We start from the raw sequence: 27,995 nt of genomic DNA on the forward strand, positions 1-27,995 counted from the left end.
TGTAGTAAGTGGATGCTGAAGTTTTCATTCTAGATAAAATTTTCATTAAGGCAGTCTTCCTTTTTTTTTTCTTAACTGCTCCATATCAGCTTGTTCTAACCTTTAACAGTTGATTTCTGCAGTAGTAATGCAGTATTTATAACCTGCAAGGAAAGCTGTTCCTCCTCAGTTTTTCCACTGCTTCAGTGTCTAAAATGAGTATTGCTGTAGTGTAAATTACCAGGCTACATTACTTGTAGAATGGTGTTTCTGTACACTTTTGCTTTCCCTCAGTTCTTCCTGCATGTGCTTGCATGTGCTTGTTTTTGGCTGGTCTCCTTGTTTTTGTGATGGAATATTTGGTCAGTTGCATGCCTTCCTGATAGTGTAAGCTTTATATGCGTGGAGGATCCATGAAATGCTCTTAATTTTCTGCCGTGCCATATAGAATGGGAATCTGAAGGAAGACATGGTGTTCAGAGAACAAGTATGCTATTACCTCTTACTTACACCTGCATGTCCAAAAACAAGGACCACTTAGCCCTTCATAAGTTGGACAGATGAACACAGAGGGGAGAACAGCCTACCTAGAAATCTGTAAGCATTTAAGTTGTCTTGGAACAGTGATGCTCCGTAACCCAGCTGACAGTAATTGAAACAAAACATAAATGCCAAGTGTAACAGAGATGCTGATTGATGGTCAGCACTTCAGGACATTCAAGGCCTTAACTATTAACCTGCTAATGCTATAGGTGCTTGTACAGAAAAAATGTTGCGTAGGACCCATTATTAAACATTTTCATTTTAAATTGAGAGATAAACTTAACAGTATTGCTGCATTCTCATGTGGAAAAAGCTGCCCTTGTAAGCCTCTGTAACCTCATCCTTGCTAAATATATGAGGGTGTTTTAAAGTTTTGTTTTTATTTTTTATTGTTAAGATATTTGCTTACTGGCTGTTTCTTTGGATATGGATTTGTTATTACTGACCTGCCTTCCTTGTTCACTGTCACTTTGCCCAGTGGTTGGGCACCAGTGCATGGTGTCACCTCTAATAAAAGATATCTTGCATGCTTCCCAGGTGTCTTCAGGGTAGATCTGCTGGCTGACAGCTGACATGTCATATACATTCTAATGAATTCAAGTGCAAATCTCAAATCTTTCTTTGCTTTTTTGCCCCTTCTTCCTCCAAGATAAAATAAGGCTGTAAAATGGAGTACCAAACAAATAAAGCAGATACTGTTCCACATGTGGAATAGTTGTGTTTAAACTATGTACTATACTGGTTTAACACCATAGGTAGCCAACTATTACACAGCTGCTCTCGCTATCCCTCCTCTGAAGAACTTGTCTGTTTGGTAGGGACAAGGGGATTGGTCACCAATTGTTGCAGGCATAACGGGAAGATTTGTTGCCAATTAATAAGTCTAGAATAATAAGAACTAAAAGCAAATTAAAAACCCTTTTCCCTTCATCTATCTTGTACCTCCCACCCTGTACCCAGGGTCTCAGGGGAATGCAGATTGTATTCTGTCCGTAGTAATGCTTTGTTGTTGCCACTCCTTCATGCTCATTCTGCCTGTGCTCCATGTAGGAGCATCGTCCCATAGGATGCCATCCTTCCCAAACTGATCGTGCGTGGATTGGCTTCCCATGAGCTGCAGCTTTTCAAGGACATCATGGGCCTTTACTATAGGGCCCAGCCTTCAGGAGTACACCACTCCAGCATAGGTCCCCACCGGTGACAGCTCCCCTGCAGGCTCCTCTCCATGGGCTGCAGCTCTGGCCCATGGTCTCCTTCTGTGGGGGCTTGCTGTGGACTGTGGCCTCCTTCAGGTATCACCCACTGCTGCACAGTGGGCTCCTGCATGGGTTGCATGTGGAGATCTGCCTGGGGCACCTTCTGCCCTTCTTCACTGACCTTGTTGTCTCTGGGATTGTTCCTCTCTATATTTTTTTCACTCGTCTCCAACTGTTTCCCCACAGCAACTTCTACCCTTTCTTGAGTATCCTGTTGCAGGCACCACCAAGTGTTGTTCAGTGGCTCAGCTCTGGCCAGCAGCTGGTCCCTGTAGGAGCTGGGTGGAGCTGGCTCTTATCTAACTTGGGGCCTCTCACAGAGGCCACCCGTGCAGCCTCCCTGATAGCAAAACATTGCTGTAAAAGCCCAGTGAAGTACCAAGCAGTCTTAAGTACAAGTTTCATTATGGCTATATGAATTAAATTGAATGTACAGAATGAATCTGATGTTTGTTAAAATGTTTTTTCTGCGAAATATATAATTTTTTAGGAAGGAATAAATGAGTAGCTTTTTTAATCTCACGTTCTGACTTCCTTTTAAATCAGATACTTTAAGACTGTTCATTTACTTCAAGACCTCATTGAGACAGTTCAGAAACAGAAAGCTCAAACAGCTTCTCAGATACTAAAAAAGAAAACAGATGTTTATCTGGCCTTTGTAGTATATTCTTAAATTGGTGTATGTCAAGACTTCTGTAGCAAGAAATAAGTATATAATATTGATAGTAACTGCAGCACTATTTTTTACTTCTTCCCTCTCAATTTTTATTTTTTTGGAAAGCACAAAGTTACTTTTCAAAGTAGTCAGAGCCACTGGAGGAGTAGATGTAATCTGGGGTCAGTTAAACTTCATGAGTAGAGAAATATACTTTAGTACCAGGAACTTAAGTGTTTTCCAAAAAATATTCAGACATAGTTATTACTGCAATATAAAGGGGCTTAAAACTAGCCAAAATCAGGGTCTTGGATAACAGCATTTATCTGAAGTGTCGTAAGTGACAGTTCTCATTAAAATGAATGGAAAAGGAAAACATAACTTTTTTTCAGTAGTGTTATTCTGAAACATGAAAGCTGGAAGGATTAAGCACTACATAAAAAATACAGTTCAGTATTTTATTACTATTATTTACTCAGCGTGGATCAGAGTACGATCTCTGAAAGAATGGAGTTGAACAGATAACAAGTCACATGAGTGATCATACACTCTATAAATTAAGCTGAAATGCAAATACTGCTGTGGAAGTAATGCCTCCTGTTTTTTGTTATGTTGGCTCATGATGTCAGAAGAGAGGGTCGGTGGTACTTCCTGCCAGTGTTCTGTTACATTTTGTTGCCACGTGACAGATGGTAGCAGAGGGACAAAGGTTGTCTGGCATGGAAGTGCCAATGAAGTAAAGGTGTGTCATTGAATTCCTGCATGTGGAAAACTTACATTCATTGATACTTGCTGAACATTTATGGAAACCAAACAGTGGAAGTGAGCACAGGGAGGCAGTGGATGGTGCATTTCAGCAGTGGTGACAGCAATGTGAAAGACAAGCCATGCATATTTTTGTGTGCAAGGTATGCAGGCCTTTGTTCATCACTGGTGAAAATGCATAGCTAATGGTGGTACCTATGTTAAAAATATTGTTTAGTAGTTGAGAATTTTATCAAATAGGGTTGTTGTTGTTTTCATGGAAATAAATAGGAGGCATTATTTTCAAAGCAACCTACTTAAATAAAAGGCACCACAAAACTTACCTATACATTGTGGAAGTGGATCCTTTAGCATTACAAAGCTTTCTGCTTAGTTTTCTATGTAATCCTGGATTAGAAAAGCAGTGGATTGTTTACTCTTAACCTTGTCTGAGATAACATTGTGCATCACAACGGGGTAGGAACTAGATCATCTTTAAAGTCTCTTTCAACCTAAGCCATTCTGTCATTCCATTATTGCTGGCCCAGTGAATGATCTCCCTGCTTCCTACTGCTGCTGGCTAGAGCCATCTCAGAAATGTGCTGAACGAGGCACAAAAATGGTCTCTACTTGTTTTTATCCAAATAAAGCTAGTTTCACAACGAATACTATTTTATTTTTTGTAAACACTTGTATGTATTTACAGCAAATCTCATTTCTAGGAATTAATGCAGAAATACTGAAAAGCCTTTTTATGTGTGTACTTCTGTTATACAGCTTGTTCTCTGGCAAAGAACTGAACAAACAGAATTGTAACCAGAATATCTGAACACAGAAGCAGACAAGATGTGTACTGTGGGTTTGGGTTTCAGAACTAAATTGGTTATAATGCATGTAATTGTGCAGTTCTTCTTAGTGTAAGAACAAAAAAGAAACTGGCTAACTTAATTAGAAATAAAAACCAGTTAATTTATTTAAAAAACATTTAGGCTACCTTTCACATGAAACAAATCTAGAAGGATAATACTGTAGTTCAAGGACAATAGAAAATAAGAGAATAGTTGAAAATAACTTCCATATTGATGTACTTTTAAGAGTTTCAGTCTTTCTTTGCAGAATCTTTCCATAACCTGAGACAAACCTCTGTTCACAGGAACCAATGCATAAATCCTGTTTGTGTATCTGGTGATTCTAATTCTCAGTCTTTGAATGTATAAGGAAGATTAGAGCATTATAAAGGAGTTTAACAAATTTCATTCAGTAATAGACAAGAGCTCTGATTCGATATGCAGAAAAAGCTAATGAAAAGCAAAATCTTGAAAAGACTTCATTGGAAGATTCAGAAGTTGCAAGAGGTGTATGCCTTTTGAGTGTCCTGGAGGAACTTCAGAATTAAGCTGAATCCAGCTGTTGCCAGTATATTATAAAAATCTTATTCAAGTTTTATGTTGGATTAGAGCACTAGTCAGCAGTGATCTTACGTTGGAGGATGAGAGACACTAGTTATGCTTTAGTTTGTAGAACTCGGCTTTAGATTTATTCCTTGTTCAGTAGGCTGAGGACAAAACAAATTTTTGGGGGGAAAAATAAAATTCCATCAAGAGTTAAGAAGATCTGAATGTCAAAAAGGTCTTCGGAAGTCAGACTGAATTCATAGTCCTTGGGAGAAGCTGTTGAAGCCTTAACTGATCAGCTCCACTTCCCCATCTTGCTGACATTGCTGCTGAGTGTATGAAAGTCTGTTCATCACTATATTGAATAAAGTGTGCCTTCCTGGTCAATTTGTTTCCATGGGTTTGTGCCATGTGTCATGTCGATCATACTAATCATCTGCTGTAACTCATGGTTTTCTCACTTGTGGACTGTCTTTAATTGTTACTTTGTTCTCTAGGGCTTCCTTTACTGCTCTGCAGCCAAGTTTTCCCAGTGTTTCCCTTTTCTTGTTCTTTACTTCTTATAATAATAGTCTCAGCTTTAACTGTGTACTTTCTCCTCTAAACTTGGCAACTACTCTGTGCTTCTGTTTTGATCCCATACGGCCCTAACCTCACCAATTCAGTTCACACCCTGTCAGCTCAAAAGGGAAATGCCTAGTCTGTCTATTAAGTACTGTGGATAATCATTTATTTTCTTTTCCTTTCATCTCCTTGTACTTAAAGAAGCTGGTTCTGAGGGCCTGTGGAAAAACATCAGGCTTCTCTGGAGCTTTTACCCAGCCTCCACTCTTCAGTTCACTTTGCATGATTGCCCTGGTCTTTTAAGGTGAATGACAAGTCCATAACTAAATCACTTTGCTTTCAGTTTGTCTATTTAATAGTCTCCTGCTTTCTTTCACTAGTCTTACATGCGATCTCAGAGTATTTCATAGATCCTGTCACTGCTTTTTTTTTTTTTTTTGTGCTCCTGTACTGCATGTTAAACCTTCCGTTCCAAGAAGATAAAGATGATGACTCAGTGAAATTTCTAACTGTTTACTCAGATCAAATCCATGTATAGTTCCAAGTTCAGGCTGTTCCATGCAACTTACTGGTCTAAGTGCTTGTTAATTGTTTTCCTCTTATGGATATAACTCTTCTGTCTTCATGCTTTTGGTGGTGCAAATTTTGTAGTTCTTAAACTGTCTCCAATTGTATCTTCAGTATATATTACATATATACATATACATTCAGTATATATTACATCTGTGCAGGGGGAATGGACTAACCTGGTAACTGACTGCGTTGCCCTGTGTGTGTTCCCTTCCTGTGAGTGATCTCAGATCTCCATTTACTGGCGTGGCAGTTAAAAATGTGTGTACTTGCCCTAGTAATTTTTTCAACCTGTTGAATTCTGGGATGTATCAGCTCTTAGCAGGCAAGCAGTGAAAGGCCTACTGGCTCACTATTCAAAATAGCAAACACGTTGTTTCCCTCTTCACTGTCCTACTTAATCATTTGGTCTTGCTAGTAAACATTTATTGCTTACAGCTGTAACTCAGAGTAGACTTTTTTTTCTGCCAGAGTACGTACCTCTAGGATGTGTCAAAATCTCACACCATTCCCTTCAGAAGAAGGGAAGAAACCAACTCTCAGTCATTTAAATGTCACTGTATCTTTTTGGTACTTTGTAAGACTTAGGCATTTTGGTTTTATGCCTCTAAACAGGCTATTGCTTCTATTTGTTGTTGATCAAGCTCACCACCTTTGATTTTTTACTATTTGTTGTTAACAAGATGTATCATAGAAATTAACAGATGTTTGAAAATACTTTGTGGAACGTGTCGTAGCAATTTTAGCAAATGAACAGAGAACCTAGTAAGAAAAGGTTTTTTTTTTTAATGCAGGTACTGTGAGTTGTTAAGGAATAGAAAGTTTGTTGGAACAGTCTGAGCATGCCAAGTGCACTGCAGAGTTCTGTATTAATGAAAACTAATCAGGAAGAAGAAGAGCGTTGCTGTGCCTATTTCCATTAAACAAAGCGTATAATCCAGGAAGTTCTTTATGCTTGTTTTACAAAAACAAGTATGTCTATTGTTTCAGTTCTATTTCCTGGGTATAACAATATCCAGTTTTGCAAAATTCTGAAATAGTTTAGACTTCTTCCTTTGCAGAGTGAGGCTGTTCAGATTGTTATCTTTTTTCAAAACATGCAAGAAATGAGCTCTGAAAATAACTTTGTAGTTATCACTTGCAGATAACTAAAGGACCAATTACAAATGTTTGAGTAACAGGAAGTGTTATTAGAAAACATTGTTAGTTTGAAGTATGCATTCTCTGATAAAATTGAAGGATATTCAGTGAACATATGACACAATGTGAAATCAGTAGAGGCAGTATTTTTACAAAATGCGTTTTAAATTGGTGACGTTGCTGCTATGGATGTAAGGCTGTTGTAGACAAAAACAATTCACAATGTGCTTAGCTATTGCAAGGACAAAATCAACTTGTAAACAGTGAAACTGCTCCTAGGCAGGTGGTGCATAGTCGTCCGTATAGTTTATGTATCATGAGATTTTACCTTCTAGCATAAGGTAACATGCTGTCAAAGATAAGAAATTGGAAATATTCTCTCTAAAGGGAGAAAAGGCCTGTCTTCACTTCCTTCAGAAAGCAAAGCTGTTTCTTTTTTTAATGTTGTAATCTTTTTTTCCAAGATCAAGGTGTGATTTTAAAAGTACAGAGGTGATTCTGTGATATTAGTATTCTGTTCCCTGTCCAGTAAGCTTTTCAATAGTATTACTATCCTGATTTATGCTAGCAGGCAGTGCTTATGTAATTCTGTACAGATATTCATGTATAGGGAGTGGTAAGTGAACTACATACACATTTGAAGTGATGATGATAAACTTCTTTTTTTTTTTTTTGTGCCAGTATGATGAATTGGTTCCTGCATCCCTGACAACCAAATATGGAGGGTTTTATATCAACACTGGTACCCTGCAGTTCCGCCAGGCATCTGACTCAGAGGATGATGACTTTGCAGAGGACAAAAAGCATAGGCCACCGAAAGTGAGTGGTATTAATTGTGCTTTTTATACAGTGGGCAATGAATTAGGTGGGCATCAAAAAAGATTTGGTATGCTTAAATGCCTTAGATGAAGAGACTGAAAGCAGAGTGATATATGGTACTGCCTTACTGCAGTCTCTGTTTTGTGGCTATTGCATAAGCATTTAGGAAATAAGTCAGGATGCCCAGATGCCCATAGACTGTCCAGTCTTGGAAGATTAATCACCTGTTCAGGCAGGCTTACAATTTGTGTCCATCCATCTTAAGTAAGTGACACATAACTACTTAGTTATATAAGAATTTTATTCCTAAAATGAAAACATAATTTTTCCAACATTACTTTTGTAATTCTGTAGAAAATAGGATTTTAAATGTTCTTGATACTCAGAATAGCAGTTAAAAGAAAATGGCTGATAAAATAAATCCACAACATAGAAATAGCTATATTAAAAGATGTATGTGTATGTCTGTATGTATATGCTGCATGTTTCACAAAAAGCGTACTGTACTGTGTGCTGAAAATTTTTTCGTACAAGCCCTTATGGTGTTAGGATTTGTATTTGTAACTTATTGCTGTGCTGATAAAACAGCAGTGTTTTGACTGTTGCTGCATAACAACAGCGCAGTATGAAGATTTTTTTTCACCCCCTCCCTTCCCTTCCACCATTCAGCTTTCCCAGCCAGCCTCAGAAAGTAAGCTAGGGATGGCCAAGAAATTTGGAGAGGCCACTGATCTGAATAGCCAGAAAAATATGCCATATTGCATTATATAGGAATGGAGAATTTGGTCTTCCAAATTCTACACAGAGAGGCTATGTGACAGTCTACTTGTACCTCAAAAAAAGTAATGTTGGAGAATTATCAGTAACTGGTATTATTGCTGTGAATCCAGTTGTACTGTTTGCTTTCACACGCATCAAGATATTTTTTATGGTTCCCAATTGGAAAGAGTAAGGAAAATTAGATGTTTCTTGCTATAAAAATGTTTTTTGATGGAAGAATTATTAAATAATCCTGTATTTAATTTGTTTTGTAGATAGCAAAGTTAAAAGAAAGTGAAGATCGTGGAATGAAGAAGCGCAAGCGGAAAGATGAAGGGATGGAAAAGGAGAAGAAGCCTCGGAAAATGAAAGTTCCTAAGCAGTTGGGGTAGGTTTCTTTCTTTAAATAAAATACTGAATTGTATACAAAGTATGTTTCTGAGATTTTCATGCCATGGTGAGATTATTGCAGCTGTTTAGGATTTGGTATTGTTAATTCATATTTAATAGCTAATAGATTTTGGTCTGGAATGTTTTCGGGGTTTTTTTGCATAAACATCCTCCAGATTAACTTTCAAAATTTTGGGGGATGAGAATGAGGGAAAAAATCAATTATGGAAAATACAGAAATTTTGAGTCTGTGAATAGTATTATCAATCATTCTTCTACACAGAGTTTTCTGATAGTAAGAATTACATCTTTGTTTTCTACCTTCTAATGAAAAATAGCTTCCTATCCCTAGATTTCTATTCTGGGAAACTGTAAATATAGCTTCATTATTTTACATATTTCTTATTAATTTTTGTGTACTTTCCTGTGTTTTGAGGCTAGCATGGAAGGTTGATAGCCTTGTAAGATGATAGGATTTTTAATTGGATTCTGGAAAACTCTCCTTGAGTGAACATAGTCTTATTGTAGATATTCAGTTGGTATTGAAAACCTGTTTTGGTTGTTTTTTTTTTAATCAAGTACAAGGACTGGGGGTTAAACGTTCAGTTTGAGTGGCATGTAAATGTTGAGCCTGCATGTAAAAATACTTAGTGGAGTGAATTTTTTACATATATGTGGCGTGCCTAAACTTTAAGTAACCTGCTACTGTTCTGGAGTCTGATAGGCAAGTTTGTGTTCTAGCAGTGTCCATCTCACTGTAAGTCTAACTTCAAGTTGAGAAGTGTAGATGAGAAGTGTAGTGTAAATGAACTTTTTCTTGAGGTATATGTAACATAGTTAAAAACAACGACAACAACAAAACAGAGCTTCAGTTGAAGATTGTGAAATCATATGACAAGCAGGGGTTTGAGGTAGCTGGTGGAAGAGCCTGAAGATGGAATAGTTCTAAACTCCCAGTGTTTTTTTTTTTAATAGTTCTAAACTCCCAGTTTTTTCAAGGCCTTAGTCACCTTTGACAAAGTCATTTGCCATTCTAATGAAATATTTCTTTCCTCCACAGAGTAATGGCCTTAAATTCACACAAGTCTGAAAAGAAGAAAAAGAAATTTTATAAAGATTCGCTCTCTCTGGCTGCCATGATCCGTAAATTTCAAAAGGAGAAGGAAGCCATGAGGAAGAAGGAATCTAGTCCAAAACCTCCAGTGACTATTGCGACCTCTACCCCTAGTAAAATTCCTTCTTCCTCTCTCAGTGCAGGAAATGATATCTCTGACTTGAATCTTAAGATCAGCGATCCTGTCCTCTCCATTTTTGGTAGCACAAATGAACGTGATCTCCTGCAAGAAACTGAAAGTGCCCTGGAGATGTTGGGAGACATTGACTTTGACAAGTTGCTTGATGGCACTTCTGATGGCAGCCCAGTATCTGAGCTGTCAGGAGAAAATGGAAATGTCACTCATGCAACCTACACCTCTCAGGTCATGACACCCAAGCAGGTGCCTGCCCTCCCAGAAGGTCTGCCTATGCTACTTGAAAAGCGCATTGGAGATCTTCGAACAGTAAGTATGAACTCAGTAGTGACGGCTTGCAGTCAAGAATCTGAGAGAAGGAGGAAGAATATTTAGGATCTGAGTTGTCATCCTTGAATTGCTGGTTGAAATGCTAAAAATGTAGAATTAATGTCAGTGGTTTTATTTATACTCAGATAAAAATGGACCTAGAGGTGATGCACCTCAATAGTTGAGACGGTGTTTGTTTCACAGTGGAGACAAGGTTTTCTACTGAATCTTAACATGTTCAACAAATTGTAATGTTTTATTCCATAATGGGAATATCACTGTTAATTTTGACTTGAATTAGTTACTTAAATTATTAATATTTATGAGTTTATGCTTCCCCACCAGTTTAAAGAGGAAGCCTCAAATACTATTGTAGTTTACAATCTAATGTCAGTCTGGAATTCTCCCTTTGTAACACAAATTACATGAACTTCCCAGTTTGAAAGGTGGGGTTGGAGGGGTGGGAACTGAGTGGTTTCTTCTGAAAGGTTGCAATGGAGTCTCAAAAAATATTAATGAAAAACGATAAGTTCCCAGCTTACAAACATCCCCATAGCTTACTGAAAGGGCTCAGAGCTGTTAAGATATTATATGCTCCTTGTTTCAGTTGTGGATGTTATGTGAATGTGGAGAAGAAAATTGTTATTTGATTGTTCAGATTCTGATCTTACCTGTGCAGTTTTTCCTTACTCAGAATAAAGTGCAGTTTTTCCTTACTCAGAATAAATTGCAGCTTTTCCTTACTCTAGAGTAAGTTTTATAGTAGTAGTTAAACTGCAGTTTTCTTCATAGTGACAGCAGCAGAGCTTGCTCTGCTGTTACTTAAACATCATAGTTATCATTACTCAATCTTAGCTGTATATAAACATTATAGAATATTCTTAGTTGTTTTAAGATGTCCATAGCTAAATATGAATGAGGATTTGATTGTCACTAAAGTGAGTGAGAGGATTGTCAGCCTTCAAAATTTCAGGTTAATTTTTCAATAAGTTTCTAGCAAAACAGCAGTAGAACTGGATTAGGCCAAAATTAAGGAAGTGTTAGCTGCCTGTCCCAACTTCACGCTATTTCATTAAAAAGCCCCATCCAGTTGGAAGAGAGGTTTTCCAACAGAAAACTGAATTAAAGTTAATTCTACGGTCGTCTATTTCTGGTCATGTTTTCTGGAAGTTTGGTGCTGGCTGAGCAGAGCAATACTACATGTAGACTCGGGGAAGAACTAGACTGTGTAGTGACTTAAAGACTGCAGCTTCCTTGCCTTCTACAAATTGCCTTCAACTGGCATGTTATCAGTGACAAATGAATTAAAAAAAAAAGCTCCTATGCAGTTTTTTTCCAGGCATTTATCAGATTCACATCTTTAGTGCTCTTTAATGCAAAGAAAGGTAAGCTATGTTCCATGAATGGAGTTATGATATATCTAGGTAAGAGATTAAAAAAATTTAGGAAGACGCTGTCTATATACAATGAAAGCTTCCTGATCTTCTTGTGTAAATTAATGTCTTCTAGTTTCCTAATTGTGTAATTCTGAATTACTGTGACAGAGGACAATACTGCACACAAAGCAGGGAGGCAATAAAATGCCTGTTCTCTGTTGTGATGGTAACTGTCAAGACAGTCCATCTCTGGAACCAAAAATCCCAACATTGATAGCAGTGTTTCTTGAGTCTGCTGATTTCATCCTTTTCAAAGACCAGAAGCACTGTTAAGTATGATAACGTAACGATGAAATTGTTTTAAGATCTCCCGGGACTGGAAAGCCAAAATATCTTTCCTTCCACTTTATATAGACTAAAAGCTAATAACCCTTGTGTTAATTGTTCTTAAAGATACTGGATCTAAGACTTTCAGACTTGTCTTGTTGGTATCTTATCACTTGTAAACATCTATAACTTTTCTTGTTTTTTTAGCAGAGAAACTGCTTCAGTAATCTTAAAACAGATAGTGCCATCCCCCCAGCAGATGACATTACAGTAGAAGGTAGTGAGCGGAGTGCAGTCCTTACAGGAACTAAAAAGCCTACAGTATATGTTCTGAAATGGTAAACGATCAAAGACAGTTGTCTGCTTTACAGTTTCTGATGGAGTAACAGACTCCTATTTTACTGTGCAATATAGAGTTCACAATCTCAGAAAGTATTTTCTAACATAAGTTACAAAAGGAAAACAGTAAGTATTTAATAATAATGGAAGAATTTTGTCAAGTTAACACTTGCATTTATTTATAATATTGACCTATGTTGTCAGAAATTGCTAACTAAAATTCTTTAAAGACAAATTAGAGCTTTTCTCATTTGGCTGCTCAGCCACATAGTTGACTGCCCACAGTATTTGTCAGACAGTATGATGATAACATTTTTACGTAAATTTCTGTAAGGATATACTTTTTCAGCTTCTTCAGATACTCACTCTCAGGTCCCATTGCTAGAATGTCTGAGACTGTAAGCGTTAGTAAGTTTTTTTTTTCCCTCTTCCGTGGATCTCTAGAGTGGAAGAAGAGTAGACAGTTTTTACTGATTTTTTTTGTCTTTTTGTTTTTTTATTATTTGTTTGTTTGTTTTTGTTGAACAGTGCAAGGAATTGAGTTGGCATTTTTGTGGCTGTTTGTGGACAGTAAGAATCGAGGCGAAAGAAACAAGGATAAAGGAATTCTACACAGGCATTCCTGAGAGACTAGTAAAAACTTCTAATAAAAGGAAATGCACACATGAGTTAACTTGCTTTTTTCCTTCCTTCCCAGACAAAAATACTGAAGAGTTAGTGGGGAAGATTTTCCTGTTTTCATGCCCCAAAGTTGGAGACAGTGCTCAACGGCACCAGAAAATGGGGATGAGACATACTCATAGCATACACAGTTCCATTGTAGAAATCACATGGAAAGGTTTAGATGCATCCAAGAAAGGCTAGAAAACTGTAACTGGGCAAGGTACATAAACAGAGGAAGAAACTGAGCCTTTTATACTTGGAGAATGGTGATATGTTGACAAGTTATACAGGGAGGAGCATCAAGCAATGCTGCTTTTTTTAAAGCCGTCAGTACTACTGAGATAATAAAACTGCACTCCCTGTGTGGTTTTTTTTTTTAGGGTTATTGAAAAAACATCAGCAATCCAGGCAGATTCTAAATAGAGTGATTGTGTGCACTAGAACAAAGAGTTATTTGAGTATGATTGTAACCTGCACCTTTTCTAAGTAGTTAAGAATAGCGGACTTTTTTTCCTAGCAATGCTGTTCACTGAAAAATAAGAGTATGATATAGCTGTAAAAGTAAAGCTGCAAATGTTGAGATTAAAATGACATCCGTGAACTTCTGAATATTTTTTTTTGCTGTATTTTCAGGCTGCCAAGATGTTTGATGAAGAAGGCAGGAAGAAGTTTTTCACACAAGACATGAATAATATTCTGCTGGAGTAAGTGCTTATCTGTACAACCTTTCCTTTTTGGAAATGGGGTGAAAGGAAAAGTACAGAAGAGGAAGTATTGTTGAGTTTGTTCCAACAAAGCCCTTAAAACTCAATGAAGGTAGATCAGTCTGAGCTAGTAATTAGGTAAAGAGACTTATATATGAATACAATTCCTGTCATGACTATCTGTCTGTCTTTCTCCACTGTAAAGTGTTTTGTAGTGCCCTGTGTCCTTGACTTCATGTGTAAAATTCAACAAATTTGCCATTTTTTCTTGCTGTCCCACATCTTCATAAATCAAAACACCTTTAGCTTTCATGAAGAAAAATGCTGACTCTTCCTATTCTATAATCCTTCAGCTAAGCATTTAACATGTAAGGTTTTATGTCTTTAGTAATATTAAGTAATAAAAAGAAGTAATCTCTAGAAGACTAGCAGCCAAAATATTACCAATATTGATGTGAAACTGCAGGAATAAATAAAATTCGGATAGCAGCATTCAGTGTTGCTGGGGAAGTATGCATCTGAAAGTCTTTTTTTGGAATGGTTTCTTACCATTAAGACTACTTTTTTTCTAAAAAGTTCGTTTAACAAATCTGACAATATATCCCAGGCTGCTATTTGAAGTATGCATAGCTAGAATGTTATGCATACGAAGCTTCATTAGGTTTTTGTTCAGTAGTCATCTTCATCTTGGAGTACCTCACTGGTTGGCTGTCTCTTGTTTGTTTGTCAGTATTGAGCTACAGTTACAGGAGATAAATCCTGCCATCCGCAATGGAGTGTACTCTCACCTTGAGGCTTTTGTGCCATGCAATAAGGACACACTGATAAAGCGTCTGAAGAAGTTACACCTCAATGTCCAGGTAACGGGGGGGAGAGTAGCTCCAGTGTGAGTCAAATATGTAACAGTAAGGATAGAATGCAGCAGAGTAGAGCAACAGCCATTGTCTCAAGTAAAGGAAAAGATTCTGTATCAATTGCTAGATCAGCATAAATGCTTTTTTGTCTGCTCTTGTCACTACTTTAAGGACAAATATTTTAAGTATTTTAGTCTTTCCTGTTCTGGGAATTAAATGCTTTTGTATTGAAAGCTGGATAGTTTTACAGAGTAGATAAAAAGCAAGAGAACTAGAGAGCCACAATTACTGTGGTTATGACAGACTAAAAATTACTGTTGCATTCGTTTTTGTGTTAGGAAAAAAAATGAGTATATGGATTATAGATGACCAGCCTGTAATATTTGTGCATGTATGCTGCTTCTAAATCTTACAAGTACTTTGCTTCATTTGCAGCTTCCTTCCTCTTAAAGATTGTGTGTTTCAGTTCAAAATTAAAAAAGGTTTCTATGATCTGAAGGGTCCTTAAATGGTTCTTTAGATGAGATTCAGAACTAGATCTTGCAGAGGATCTGAGGGTGTGAGAATTCAGAACCTGCTGAGTAGGAAATCAATTTCATATGCTATTTCTACACTAAGCATTAAGATATAATACAGGATATAAAACAGGACTGAGAACACAAAGTTGGAAGATCATAGAATCATAGAATGGTTTGAGTTGGAAGGGACCTTAAATATAATCTACTTCCAACCAGGATGTGGTTCCAAGGTATGGAAGAGAATTTAAAATGCAAGGAAGTACATATTTTTATTTCAGCTTAATTTTTGGAATTCTTAATATCTGGAGACTAATTTAAATTCATAGTCCTTGCCTTTGAAGCACGTAAAAAAATTATTTCTAGTAATAATCTAATACATAGGCAATTGAATACATAGGTTTTGATCATTACTGAAGATACTATTACACTACAGAGTTTTTGGAGACTTCATTCATCATATACTTTTTTAAAAATATAAGTGTTCATCAGTCAAGTCTTTTTGCTTTTTCCCTGAGGTTTTATTCCATATTTTGATTTGGAAGGATTATTAAATGAGATTGTTATAATGTTTTGGGATGTTCATGACTTGTTTCCTTGTGACTATCTTTCATCGTTTCTGGTCTCAAGACTGTATTAATTGTATGAGAAATTTCAAATGCATGCATTAATATTTCCAGTGCTAACTATTGCCTGCAGCAGTACTTTCTATGTGATGTTTGAATCCTGTTCAGTACAACAGTATAGCCTATTGGGAGTGAGAGAGAAATAATTTCAGAGCAATTATCTTATTTTTATATTGCATCTGATAGGACTAATTTGGTGTTTCTTTTATCGCAGGATGACCGCTTGAGAGAACCACTGCAGAAGTTGAAACTAGCTGTCAGTAACGTCATGCCTGAACAGTTATGCAAATATCAAGAGGATTGTCAGGCCCGTAACCTAGCTAAGAATGCCAAGTAAGTATTTCTGGGATCTGCATGTTCACATTTTAGAGTTTACCTGTAATCATGCTTCCATGTCCTTCATTCTCTGAGCTCAGCAAAGCATTGAGCTCTAGTTGAGTTGTACAAAGTATATGGTATTGTTTCAGTGATGTCATCACCTGACTATAGAAAGAAATTTCATTAACTGAATGAAATAGATTTTGAGAGAAAGAAATTGTGAATTGTGAGAAGGAGATTGGGCATAATCAATGTGCTGGACTAATGAAAATAGGAGCATGTGTTCAAATTCATAATTCTTCTGGTTTTTTTTATATTTTAGTTGTTTCCCGCATGGTTAACTGATTTAGTCTCAGAGAAGCATTAGTAGATTAATCAGCATCTTTGCATTTCCCAGGAGAAAGCACTACATTAAACTTAGAGTCAGCATCCTTGGGATCCATACAGTGTGTCGTCTTTATCTATATTGGAAGATTGTGGAGCAGTGAGGAGAGGGAGTAGATAAAATGTGCCCTTTCAGGGAGGGTATAGCTAGAGTGTGAAGATGGATCCTCTTTTTACTTAACATCTAACACAGTACTTCTTCAATGAAACATTTTATATGTTGTATATCTATAAAGAAAGCAATTGTTTTAAATGTAGGTTGCAAACAGAAGATGAACGAGAGAAAAATGGATCAGAGGAAGATGATGATGAGAAACCTGGAAAGAGGATTGTGGGGCCCAGAAAGAAGTTTCATTGGGATGACACAGTAAGGTGAGAAACTACATTTTCCACCAACATTTTTTCCTGATCTCGTGTTAAAGTCTTGGCAGAGAGTGTTGTTACATAGTATTGTTTAATAAATAATCATTATCAGAAGTACATGTGTTTAGAAGTTTGGGGAAATGTTAAGAGGCAAAATAGGCAAGCTAAAATGCTGCAGTGTAAACATGCTTTTCTTTAACTTGAAAGGCAAGATCATCCCATGCCCAACCCTTTTTTCATTGCTTGCTCATGTACTTTATCCAAATACAGGAGAATTTTCCTGGACACAGAACCATGGGCTTTTTGAAGCAAAGAATAGAGGTGTAAGCAGAGTTGCACCTGCTTCACACCATTCTGGGGATGTCACAAAAAGCTGTCACTTAGTGAGTGGTAAAACTTGGGCTACAATAGAATAGAGAACCAAAATCGGGTGTGCTGTTTGGGCAAGTTTCCCAGTCCTTGGGAAAGCCAGCATCCAGACTGCATGAATCTTAACCCATCCTGTTACCTTAGAACACAAATTCTGTTGTCTCTTAGGAACAACACACCCATCTGAAATGCTGAATTCTCCTTTTTGTTTCCCAGAGTAGCTTTTACTGAAAAATTAGATTATTTAGATTATTTGAAGAATATCAGGCTTTTAACCAGACAGATCCCTCTAATTTAGTACTTGCTTATGCAAGTTCTAAATTGATTTTTGAACAGGTATAAATATTAGTAAAAGGGGCTGCTGAACTTCTCACTTTGAATCTTTTTTTTTATCTATAATGTGTTAAGAGAACAGGGAAGCAAGTTTCATGGAATATATCATGTATACTATATATTTTTATGGCTACATTTTGTATTATATATGCTGATTACATATATATAAATACAGCTTTAGCTGACCTGGTGTTTTGGTTTAACCAGGATACTTGAAGAGATATTTAAAAATGAGTATTTTAATCTGTTTTTAATTTCATGAGGCTCAGAAGAGTCGATGTTACTTAGCTCTGTCCACTTTTATATTTTTAAAGACAATATCCATGCCAGAAAGTGTTCTGTTGAAATAATAATTCAGCGTAGAACAGATTTCACATGCCTTCAGACATTATCTGTCTTGAATGAGATCAAGATTATTGTGAGCAAAGTGAGAAGATTTTTCAGTTAAAAGGAAACAAAGATGTAAAACTAATTACAAAATCATAAAAGAAATGAGCTATATGGTCTGCTGAGAACAGGAGAACAGTTGTAGTAGCAACTTGTGTGATTGTTGATTTTTTTTAATTGAAGTTAGTTGTTTCTATGGGAAAAAGAATTGCTTGTCAATGAACAGCAGCTGTACAGTATCAGTGTTCCTCATTCTATTTGTGCTGAGCTTTTGAAAAGTTGGTATCAATATATTCATTGTATTCTCCTCTGCAGATCTTTGTTGTGTAATCTTGTCAAGATCAAGCTAGGATGCTATGAACTAGAGCCAAACAGAAGTCAGTCTGCTGAAGATTACCTCAAGACCTTTATGGAAACAGAAGTGAAACCACTTTGGCCTAAAGGCTGGATGCAGGCAAGGTAAGATACCTGCTTTTTACATCCATTCCTTTCAGTGTTATTTTATGAACCTTATTTATTGTGATGGGTTTAACTCAAAAGTGTATTTTTAATACTTCAAAATTGTCCATGGAACTGGCATATTTTAAAAGAATGAGTTTTTTTAGAAATGAAGTTTCTATTCTTTTTTTAGCTCTCAGGCTTGCAAAGATTTTTTTTTTTCCATGGAGATCTGTTTACTTTTGTCATCTGCTGGAAACTGTATTTGCTGAAGTTTGTAGTCCCTGATGCTCCTTTTTCTGGAGAAATATTGAGAGAAGAAAGAACAACTGTTTGGGAAGCTTTACCTGTGACGTAAAATGATAGAAAAAGCAGTGTTGCCTGTATGTTTTAAGCAGTCTGATGAAGCAGTGTTACAAAAACGTTATAAGTTGGAATTTCAACATCAGATTTTTAGAAGACACTTAAGTTGTTGTGCTCTTATTTCTTGTATGCTATTGGGATGCTTTATGATGATGCATTTCAAAACGTACCAATTTCTTGATCCATATGACTTGAGAGAACAATTATGTAAAGGGATAGAAATGAGATGAGAGCAGTACCAGTTATTGTCAAATTTGACAAAGTTCTCAGGCATTATGAAGTGCAAGAGGAGAGACAAACACAGATGAGATATTCTTTTCTTCTGAAGCACACATTGCAGAAGACAATCTTCCCTCAAATCTAGACCTAATTTTAAAACCTAAATAATAGAACAATACTAACAGTTTTGCTGAGTAATACTTCAATTGCAGATTAGTCAAATCAGCATTGAGTTGTGAAAACTACTTAGGTGGTTTGTAGAATAGTCAGTGTAGAGGATAAGGATGCAATAAGCTGCTTGCTAAGTACTGCTGAAAGGAACAAATGAAATTTTACACTCCATGGCATACAGCTGTTTTATTTCTGCTCAGGATTTTAACTTTGTGTGCTAAATTTGCTGATAAATATACTGATGAGAAGTCATCTGTTCTGAGATTTTATTCAGTTGAGATGTGGAATCCTGGTTTAGATCAGGACAAGATACAGAGAGATCAGTTGTGGTAGTAGTGAAGTAGTCAGATGATAGTGTGAGGTAATCCCAGAATACAGTGAAGCATGTCAGAATTGTTAATTTGAAAGCCATAAATGGTTCTCTCCTATTCATGGAATAAGTGTGCTGTAAAGTTTCATAAGGTTTTAAACCAACTGTAAAAGTGGTTTCAGTAATAAACAAACTGTCATCCCTTCCAAACAAACAAAAACAGCAGAAAACACAAGAGCTGCCTTAACACCATCAAGAGTTACCAGCAACAGTTCATTTACCAACTGTACTGTTTGGATACCATAATTTTTGTGTTTACACACTGTTTTTGCTGTATTTGAATTGAGAGATTGCTTTAAACACTGGAAGAGCTTGAGCAAGCATATTTTTTAAGTTTTACCTTTAAGTCATTGATTTTTTTAGATCTAAATGTAATTTGTATATTACCTTCATGATTCTGCTTGATGTCTGAAGGAGGTATTACTTCTAGTTTTCAATCTTTGTATGTATATTCCCTACTTTGATCATAATGATAAAATCTTAATTCCAGGAAGGTACTTTCTGTTATTTGAAATCTTTATCTCGCTGCCTAAATGCCATAGACGGTGACTAAACTGCACCAGTCTCAAAGCACAAATGTCAGCCATCTTGTTAAAACATATTAAGCGTAATGGTTAGAATTGGAAGAGGTTGTATCATCGCTTTCAGTACTTCTGTCAGAAAGCTGCATGTTCTTACATGCCACGGAAAGCAAAACGACTGCTTTTATTCTGTCAGTTCTTAAGAAAAATAAAAAATAAAAAACAACAATGATGTGTGTGATGTGCACCCAGCGCACAAGCTCTTACAATGGCACAATGGCTTCTGACAAGCTTAAAATAAGTGTTTGCATAATGTGTGTGTTTATATCCTTATGTATATGCATATATCCACACAGAATGGCTTTTACCTTCTAAAATTGAAGTTGCTTTCATGGAATGGCTGAAGTGAGAAGGGACTTATGGTGCTCATTTTGTCCAACTCTCCTCCTCAGATTGAACAAGCTAGAGCCCAGGATCACGTTCAGATGACCTTTCCACTGCCTTTCTGGGCAGTTATGCATGGAAAAAGGAAAAGCAAATATTTCTTGTAGCATTCAGTAATAGTTCATAATGCAGCATCTCTTGTTTGTATGCTGTATGAACATCTGGGATGTTAGGATAGGGATTCTCATGCTGAAGTTTTAATATTTTTGAATCTTTATATCTGGCCTTGAGTGAGAAGGATCTGTGTAAAATAGATAGGGGGAAGGTATGTCATGTTAAAAATGACCTACTATGTATTTTATAAGAAATGCTTATTAATCAGGGTAGGGCTATAGCATTTTGTGGGCTTAAAATGAAGGAAACTTTTAATTTGCAAAGTCAACCATATTAAGTAGTTTGCTCTGAAAGTAATGCCTCCTATTCATTTCCATGGGAAGTACAACAGATGCAAAGACCACAATATCTCTATTTGATAGAACAAATTCTCAACTACAGAGCAGTATTTTTCAACATAGTCACCACTATTAGCCAATCTGTGCAGATGAGCTGGTCAAGATATTCTTCATTTTATGGTGTGACAGCTGGGTATGGCCATCTACAATGTGGCTAGTCCTTCATGTTGGTGTTGTCACTGCTGAAACGCCATCCACTGCTTCACCATGCTCACATCCATTGTTTGGTCTCCATAAATGTTCAACAAGTGTCTATGAATGTCAGTGGGTGCAGTTTTTTCTGCATGGAGGAATTCAGTGACACACCTTTGCTTGATAGACACTTCTGTGTCAGACGCCATTTTGTCAGCCTGTCTCCCTGGTGCCACCTGCCACATGGCAGCAACATGTAACAGAATGTTGGTGGGAAGGTTCAGCTTCTACTGCCGTACCAAAGGCATCTGCTTCTAGTGTCATGAGCCAACATAATATAACAAGGAACATTTGTTTCGGAGCAGCCCTCATATGTTCCCCATTGTTCATTGTAGAAGTATGAGGTAAGGTATCAAATATAACTTTAAACTGCACCATGTTCATCTGTTGATGTGTGTCGTAACTACAGTGGTTCTTTGTCATATTATTTTTCTGTGTGTAAAACTTCCATTCTCTACCCAATGAGACTGTTTTACTGATATTCATGGATTTAGAGAAATTCTTTTTATCCTTAAGGACTTCAGAGCCTTTTCACATAATGTTGATGTAGTCTGCCTAGACTTCAGCAAAGTCTTTGACACTGTCTCCTACAGTATTCTCTTGGAGAAGTTGGTGGCTCATGGCTTGTGCATGTACTCTCTTTGCCGGGTAAAGAACTGGCTGGATGGCCAGGCCCAGCGAGTAGTGATGAATGGTGACTGATTATGAATGGTATGTCAATACCTTTATTGATGAACTGGATGAGGGGATTGAGTGCACCTTCAGTAAATTTGCAGATGACACAAGTTGGGAGGAACTGTCAATCTGGCAGGGGGTAAGAAGGCCCTACAGAGGGATCTGGATAGCTGGACTGAGGCCAGTGGTATGAAGTTTAGACATGAGGAAAAACTTTTTCTCTCGGAGAGTGGTCAGGCACTGGAATGGCTGCCCAGGGAAGTGGTGGAGTCGCCGTCCCTGGCAGTGTTCAAGAGGCGTCTGGATGAGGAGCTGCGAGATATGGTTCAGTAGCTTGTGGTAGCAGTGGTAATGAGAAGACGGTCGGACTAGATGATCTTGTAGGTCGTTTCCAACCTTGTGATTCTGTGATTCTGTGAAGTTCAACAAGACCAAGTTCTGAGTCCTGCACTTTGGCAATGCTACAGGCTTGGGGCAGAGTGGATGGAAGACTGTGTAGAGGAAACAGACATGGGGATATTGATTAGTGCTTGGCTGGACATGAGCCAACAGTGTGGCCAAGAAGGTTAATGGCATCCTGGCTTGTATCACAAATAGTGTTGCCGGCAGGAGTAGGGAAGAGATCATCCCCCTGTACTCAGCTCTGGTGAAGTCACACCTTGAGTACTGTGTTCAGTTTTGGGCCCCTCACTACACAGAAGACATGGAGGCCCTGGAGTGTGTCCAAAGAGGGGCAACAGAGCTGTAAGTGGTCTGGAGCACAAGACTTATGGGGAGTGGCTGAGGGAACTGGGATTGTTCAGTCTGGAGAAAAGAAGGCACAGGGGAGATGTTATCGCTCTCTACAACTACCTGAAGGGAGGTTGTGATAAGGTGAGGGTCAGCCTCTTCTCCCACATAACTAGCAATAGGACTAGCGGGAATGGCCTCAAGTTATGCCAGGACAGGTTCAGGATGGATGTTGGAAAAGCTTCTCTGAAAGAGTGATCAGGCGCTGGAACAGGATGCCCAGGGGGCAGTGGGTTCACTGACCCTACTAAGTGTTCAAGAAACACTTGGATTCCGAGGGACATTATTTAGTGGGAGATGGTGGTGATAGCTGGACAGTTGGACTGAATAATCTTGGAGGTCTTTTCCAACCTTGGTGATTCTGTGATAATTTCTTTGTAAATGGATTGCATGCTGATTCCATGCCCTTTTAAAAATGCCTGTAATATAAATATGTGCATGCTTAAAGGAAGCAAAAAGAACAGAAGGTCTTTCTTGAAATTCCCAGAGTTTCATCTTCTGAGGGATGGTCTTGCAAGTAGTCTTGCAGCCCACTTATTTCTCACAGGTCAAGCAGCACAGTTGAAGATGTGTCAGAGAGGCAATGTCATACTGACCTCTCTCATCAGTTGTTATAGCTAAATATATGAATGTAATGGACAAATTGTTTTCTAAGCATGTTCTTGCTGCCTTTATTTGTACTGGATCCTGGACTTCTGTTCCAGTGGTAGTTAAACTTTGTCTTGAGCCTTTAAGGATAACACTGCAAATTAATCGTGTCTCACATGCCCCAAAATGAAAAAGATCAAGGAGTAATCAAAGCAATGGGCAGGAGACACAAGGGGAAATGCTCTGGAGAAGCCGGATAAGTCAGTGAAGCATTGAATAGGGAATGTTCCTTTTGTTTCCTGATGTTCTTCATAGACGGTGCTGTACAGATTTGGAGGTTGGTATGGTGAATGAAATGTGAAAACTGAATCTGAAAAATAAGCCATTGGAAATGTAACAAGATTGTGTTAATGCCTTCTTGCCACATTGCATGAGATTTGTGGATGCTTGGATTTTTCATAACCATTGCAGCTCTACAGGATGTTTTCAGTGGTGAAAAGCTCTTGTTTAGACAGCTGTTCATGTTGTTAGTGATAACATGATGACAGTGATGTAGGAAAACTAGTTCAGTATGTCTACCTGGAAGCAGAGAGGAAGGAGTTTTCATTAACTGTCTGTTTATAGCTGCATTTAGATCGTATAGGTATAGGTATAGGTACAGGTAAGGAATTGTTCTCACATCACTGAGCAGGAGTCGATCATGTGGGAATAAAACCACATAAAATGTTAAGATTATCATAGCAACTCTAACCTTTCATGAAGCTTTGTCAATGGCTCTGTGGTAAAATATGAGAGTAAATGCAGAAGTCACAGGAGTGGTACACAATGGCCAGTACAAAATATTGAAGGCTAGTAGACATAAGCTAGTCTTGTGTTCTGACTTCTTTCTACATTAAAACAAAACAAACAAACAAAAAAAACCAACCAAACAAAGAAACAATTAAAAAAAAAAAAAAAGCAAATACAAAACTCATGCCTGTGATCAGTTTGTGAAGAGTTTAAAATAATCCTTTATTTGATATTTGAAGTAGTCTGCTTGCTTTTGAGGTCTGAGAAGTCAGGACTTCCTTCCTGCTGAAGGACATAGTACTCCATTACACACACTTCTACTTGGCCATTGAACGAAGTATTTTGAATATAAACATAACCATTTTTTTATTTAGCATTCGTTTTTTATGGCTGCCAGCAGCTGCATTTTGATAGCAGTACAGATAAAATCTACCAACCAGCTGCTTTAGAAACAAATAAAAGATTTCTCTGAGAATTCAGAGGTACTTGAGTATTAGCTGATCATGTTCTGTCTGTCCCTATAGAGTCATCTTATGTTTCTTTTCTCACCACTCTTGCAGGATGCTTTTTAAGGAAAGCCGGAGTGTTCACAATCATCTCACTTCTGCTCCGTGAGTATTGATAGCTCATTAATAGCTTCAGTACATAGTATCTCTTTATGCTACCTCTTTTTGGGGAGAAAGCGGAGATATTTTGGGATTTGTTTGAAGACATTTATGATGTTCATAAATGTTTGATTGTTTAATTCAGGTTTACACCTGAAATACAGTATCACAAGAATGTTATAACTTGGTTTTGAAGTGGCTGAATGACTTATGTGGATATTTGTGGACTAACACTTTTTCCTTAAATTATTCCAAAGCACTCTACCAAGCAAAATTTAGACAGTGTAGCGTAATATATTGAATCCAGTAATTCTTGTTCTTTTCCTCATAAATCTTTGTAAACACAGTAGGTTTTGTATCTTAGTGAAATTTTACTTTCAGCGTTTTCGGACAGTGCTGTGTCCTTCTTAGGAGTTGCCCTCATTCAATAAGAGTTCAACCAATTATGGCTTTGCATACTACCCAAACTATAACTCTCATAATATATATGATTATGTAGAAAATATACAGTGTTAATGACAAAACTGAGTCAAAGTCCACTTACAAAATGATTTTTTTTTTTATTATTTATATTGCTTATAATAGGAGAATAAGAGCTGTGAAGCGTTAATCTGTTAATCCTTTTGAGGAAATAGAAATTAGACACAATTTGAAATGTTGAAACAGGCAACTGATAGTCCTCAGTACTGTCTTTGCATACATAAACTGCCACTGGTGCTATAATGTTCATTTGCACTTAAAAACAAACAAACAATCAAAAAAACAAAAACCTGAGAGCTCGTTAAATGGCTCATTACAACAAAGAGTAGTTAGAACTATTTCACAGTGGACAAGCAATGAAAGCCTTGGAGGAGAAGAAAACTGGTTTTGTGGTTTGAAATACAAATGGGAACATAAAGTATACTACTGCTTTGGTGACAAAAAAAACAACAGCAATATAAAGTGAAATTACATAACCTTTATCCTTTATTGGTGATTTTCGTTTAGAGAATCTCTGCTGAAAGAAGCTCCTAAGACTGTGAGGGACTGAAATGTCTTAAATTGAAAAATTACAAAAAAAACATCTCTTAACTTGATATACATCAGGCTGTATCAGTAATTCAGTGAGTTTTGCATCTAATTTACATATAAAAGACAACAACAGTAGTTTAAAGATATTCTTGTTCTTTCCCCAAGTATGTTTTTAGAGATTTTCTATTTCAAGAGTGCTCTATTAAAAAAGCTGGAGCCCAGTAGTCATCCTCTTAGTTTATTGGAATACAATCAGGGTGGCACTAAAACTGTTTGCCTTTCTGTCTTCTGACGTGTGTTTATCTCTCCTCTTTAGGGCAAAGAAGAAAGTGATTCTGGCACCTAAAGCCAAAGTGAAGGTAAACACCTTTTTACATATCTGACTTATATATGACCTTTTGGTACAGCCAGTTTTCTGCCTCTGATCCAGAAAAAAAATCTATCAAAAGGGTTCAATCAGAAAATCCTACCTTAGGGAAATGCTGTTAGAGCTTATTGGCTGGTAATCATATGGGCTTTAAACCATATAATACAAGAGATTATCTGCATAGCCTCATAATATTAAGCTATATAGCTTTTTGAAAATTGATTATGAAGAAAGTAATAGTTCTGTTAAAGTTCTAGCAATTTCTACCCAGTGATCAAATTAACTATCCTGTTCTTTGCAGCATAGATTGTTCTTAACCTTGTAAAGCAACAGTGTAAGATTTTAAAATACAAATATTAAATTCACACACAGGACATCAACATATCATAGATATCCTAATATGGAAACTTCAGTAGTAGGTTTTAGGTTCCTCTGAATGTATAGAATAACAGTATTAATTTAAAGAAGACTTTGAATCTACTCTAGAAAGGCTGTTAAACTTCTCTTTTACTTACTTTTTTGTTCTTAGGACTCTAGTCCAAAGAAAGAACAGAAAACCTGTATATCTTCAGTTAATTCAAGTTGTGTTACTGCATTGAGTACCGGTGCACCTGTCTGCACCCCATCCAGCTCTAGCTGCACACCAGCTCCAGAGACTATCTGCTTGGACGACTCACTGGATGAAGACCTTTCTTTCCACCCGCCCTCACTGGACTCTATTTCTGATGCTCTTGCAGTTATCAATAATGGTGCCAAGGGATCTCCTCTTGGGTCCACTATAGAGACACCAACATCCAGACCTCGCCCTGGGCTGAGGGAAGAGAAACTGGCAAGCATTATGAGTAAGTTGCCTTTGGCAACTTCTAAGAAAGTAGAGCCCGCTCAAACACCCCACTCATCAAGTCTTATTGCTGGTCACACAGGGCCAGTACCAAAGAAACCCCAGGACTTAGTTCACACTGGTATCTCTTCAGGCCTTATTGCTGGATCTTCAATTCAAAATCCTAAAGTTTCCTTAGAGCCTTTGCCAGCCAAGCTACTTCAGCAAGGACTACAGAGATCAAGCCAGATCCAAGCTGCTGCTGCTTCTTCACAGACTCATGTTTCTTCCTCTAAAACCCAAGCAGCTATTTCTACCACCTCTCAAAGACCCAAGGATGCTAACTTCTTGGTATCATCTTCTGAGGTTCAAGGTGGTTCTTCAACGTCGCAAATGACAAAGGTGCACCAGCATTCAGCTATACAGCAGAAATATGTATCTCCTTTACAAGCAACTATTAGTAAATCACAGACCAATCCAGTGGTGAAGTTGAGTAGTAATCCTAAACTGTCTTGCTCATCACCAGTCATCAAAGCTCAAGAGAAGTCTGTAGTGTATCGCCTGCCTTTGTCTAATCCCTCATCTGGAAGTGGCTCTCAAGTATCTCACCCACTGGTTTCTCGGACAACATCCAGCACCTCTACCTCTAGTAACTATTTAGCTAAGGCTATGGTGTCGCAGGTTTCTTCCCAGGGTTTCAAGCCTCCCTTCTCCATGGCTGCCTCTCCCAAACCTGCTGCCTCTCCCAAACCCACTGCATCAAAGCCCTCTGTGACACCTAAGCCCAATGCATCCCCTAAGTTTTCATCTAAGTCCACCTCATCCCCCAGGCCTGCAGCAACACCCAGTTCTTCCAGTTCAAGTGCACTAGTTTCCCAGAGTAGTCACTCCAGCAACACTCCCCTACATAAACAGACCAGTGGTGTAAATATCAGTAGGCAGTCTCCCACAATGAATTTGCTGCCCTCTAATCGCACCTCAGGCCTTCAGCCTGCAAAGAACCCTCAGGCTTCTTCAAAATTGCCCAACTCTTCTCCTTCTGGAACTGTTGGTAAAACTAATTTGGGTGGAGTTGGAATGAATGTACCTGCCAGCAGAGGCAGTAACCTTAACTCAAGTGGAGCTAGTAGGACTAGTCTGTCTGGGGGAGCAGGAAGTGGAACACAGGGTGCTACTAAACAATTGTCAACTCCACACAGACCATCTTCTGCCTCAGGGTCTCCAGTTGTAGCAGCCAGTGTGCAGGTATGC

At 37.7% G+C, this 27,995-nt stretch overlaps 1 protein-coding gene across 1 annotated transcript in view; it reads left to right on the plus strand.

Moving 5' to 3' along the window:
• The window catches only part of UBN2 (ubinuclein 2), a gene marked incomplete at its 5' end in the record, with an annotated part of 53,007 nt that overhangs the window by 14,650 nt on the left and 10,362 nt on the right, over positions 1 to 27,995 (plus strand). Inside the window, 11 exons of the mRNA XM_031552086.1 lie at positions 7,527 to 7,664; positions 8,699 to 8,811; positions 9,874 to 10,372; positions 13,711 to 13,781; positions 14,512 to 14,641; positions 15,991 to 16,109; positions 16,737 to 16,850; positions 18,246 to 18,389; positions 24,502 to 24,552; positions 25,874 to 25,916; positions 26,454 to 27,989. Of these exons, the coding sequence (XP_031407946.1) occupies positions 7,527 to 7,664; positions 8,699 to 8,811; positions 9,874 to 10,372; positions 13,711 to 13,781; positions 14,512 to 14,641; positions 15,991 to 16,109; positions 16,737 to 16,850; positions 18,246 to 18,389; positions 24,502 to 24,552; positions 25,874 to 25,916; positions 26,454 to 27,989 (2,958 nt within the window). The remainder of the gene's footprint in view (positions 1 to 7,526; positions 7,665 to 8,698; positions 8,812 to 9,873; positions 10,373 to 13,710; positions 13,782 to 14,511; positions 14,642 to 15,990; positions 16,110 to 16,736; positions 16,851 to 18,245; positions 18,390 to 24,501; positions 24,553 to 25,873; positions 25,917 to 26,453; positions 27,990 to 27,995) is intronic.

Source organism: Meleagris gallopavo, chromosome 1 (genome assembly GCF_000146605.3).
Source record: "Meleagris gallopavo isolate NT-WF06-2002-E0010 breed Aviagen turkey brand Nicholas breeding stock chromosome 1, Turkey_5.1, whole genome shotgun sequence".
Lineage (NCBI taxonomy): Eukaryota > Metazoa > Chordata > Aves > Galliformes > Phasianidae > Meleagris > Meleagris gallopavo.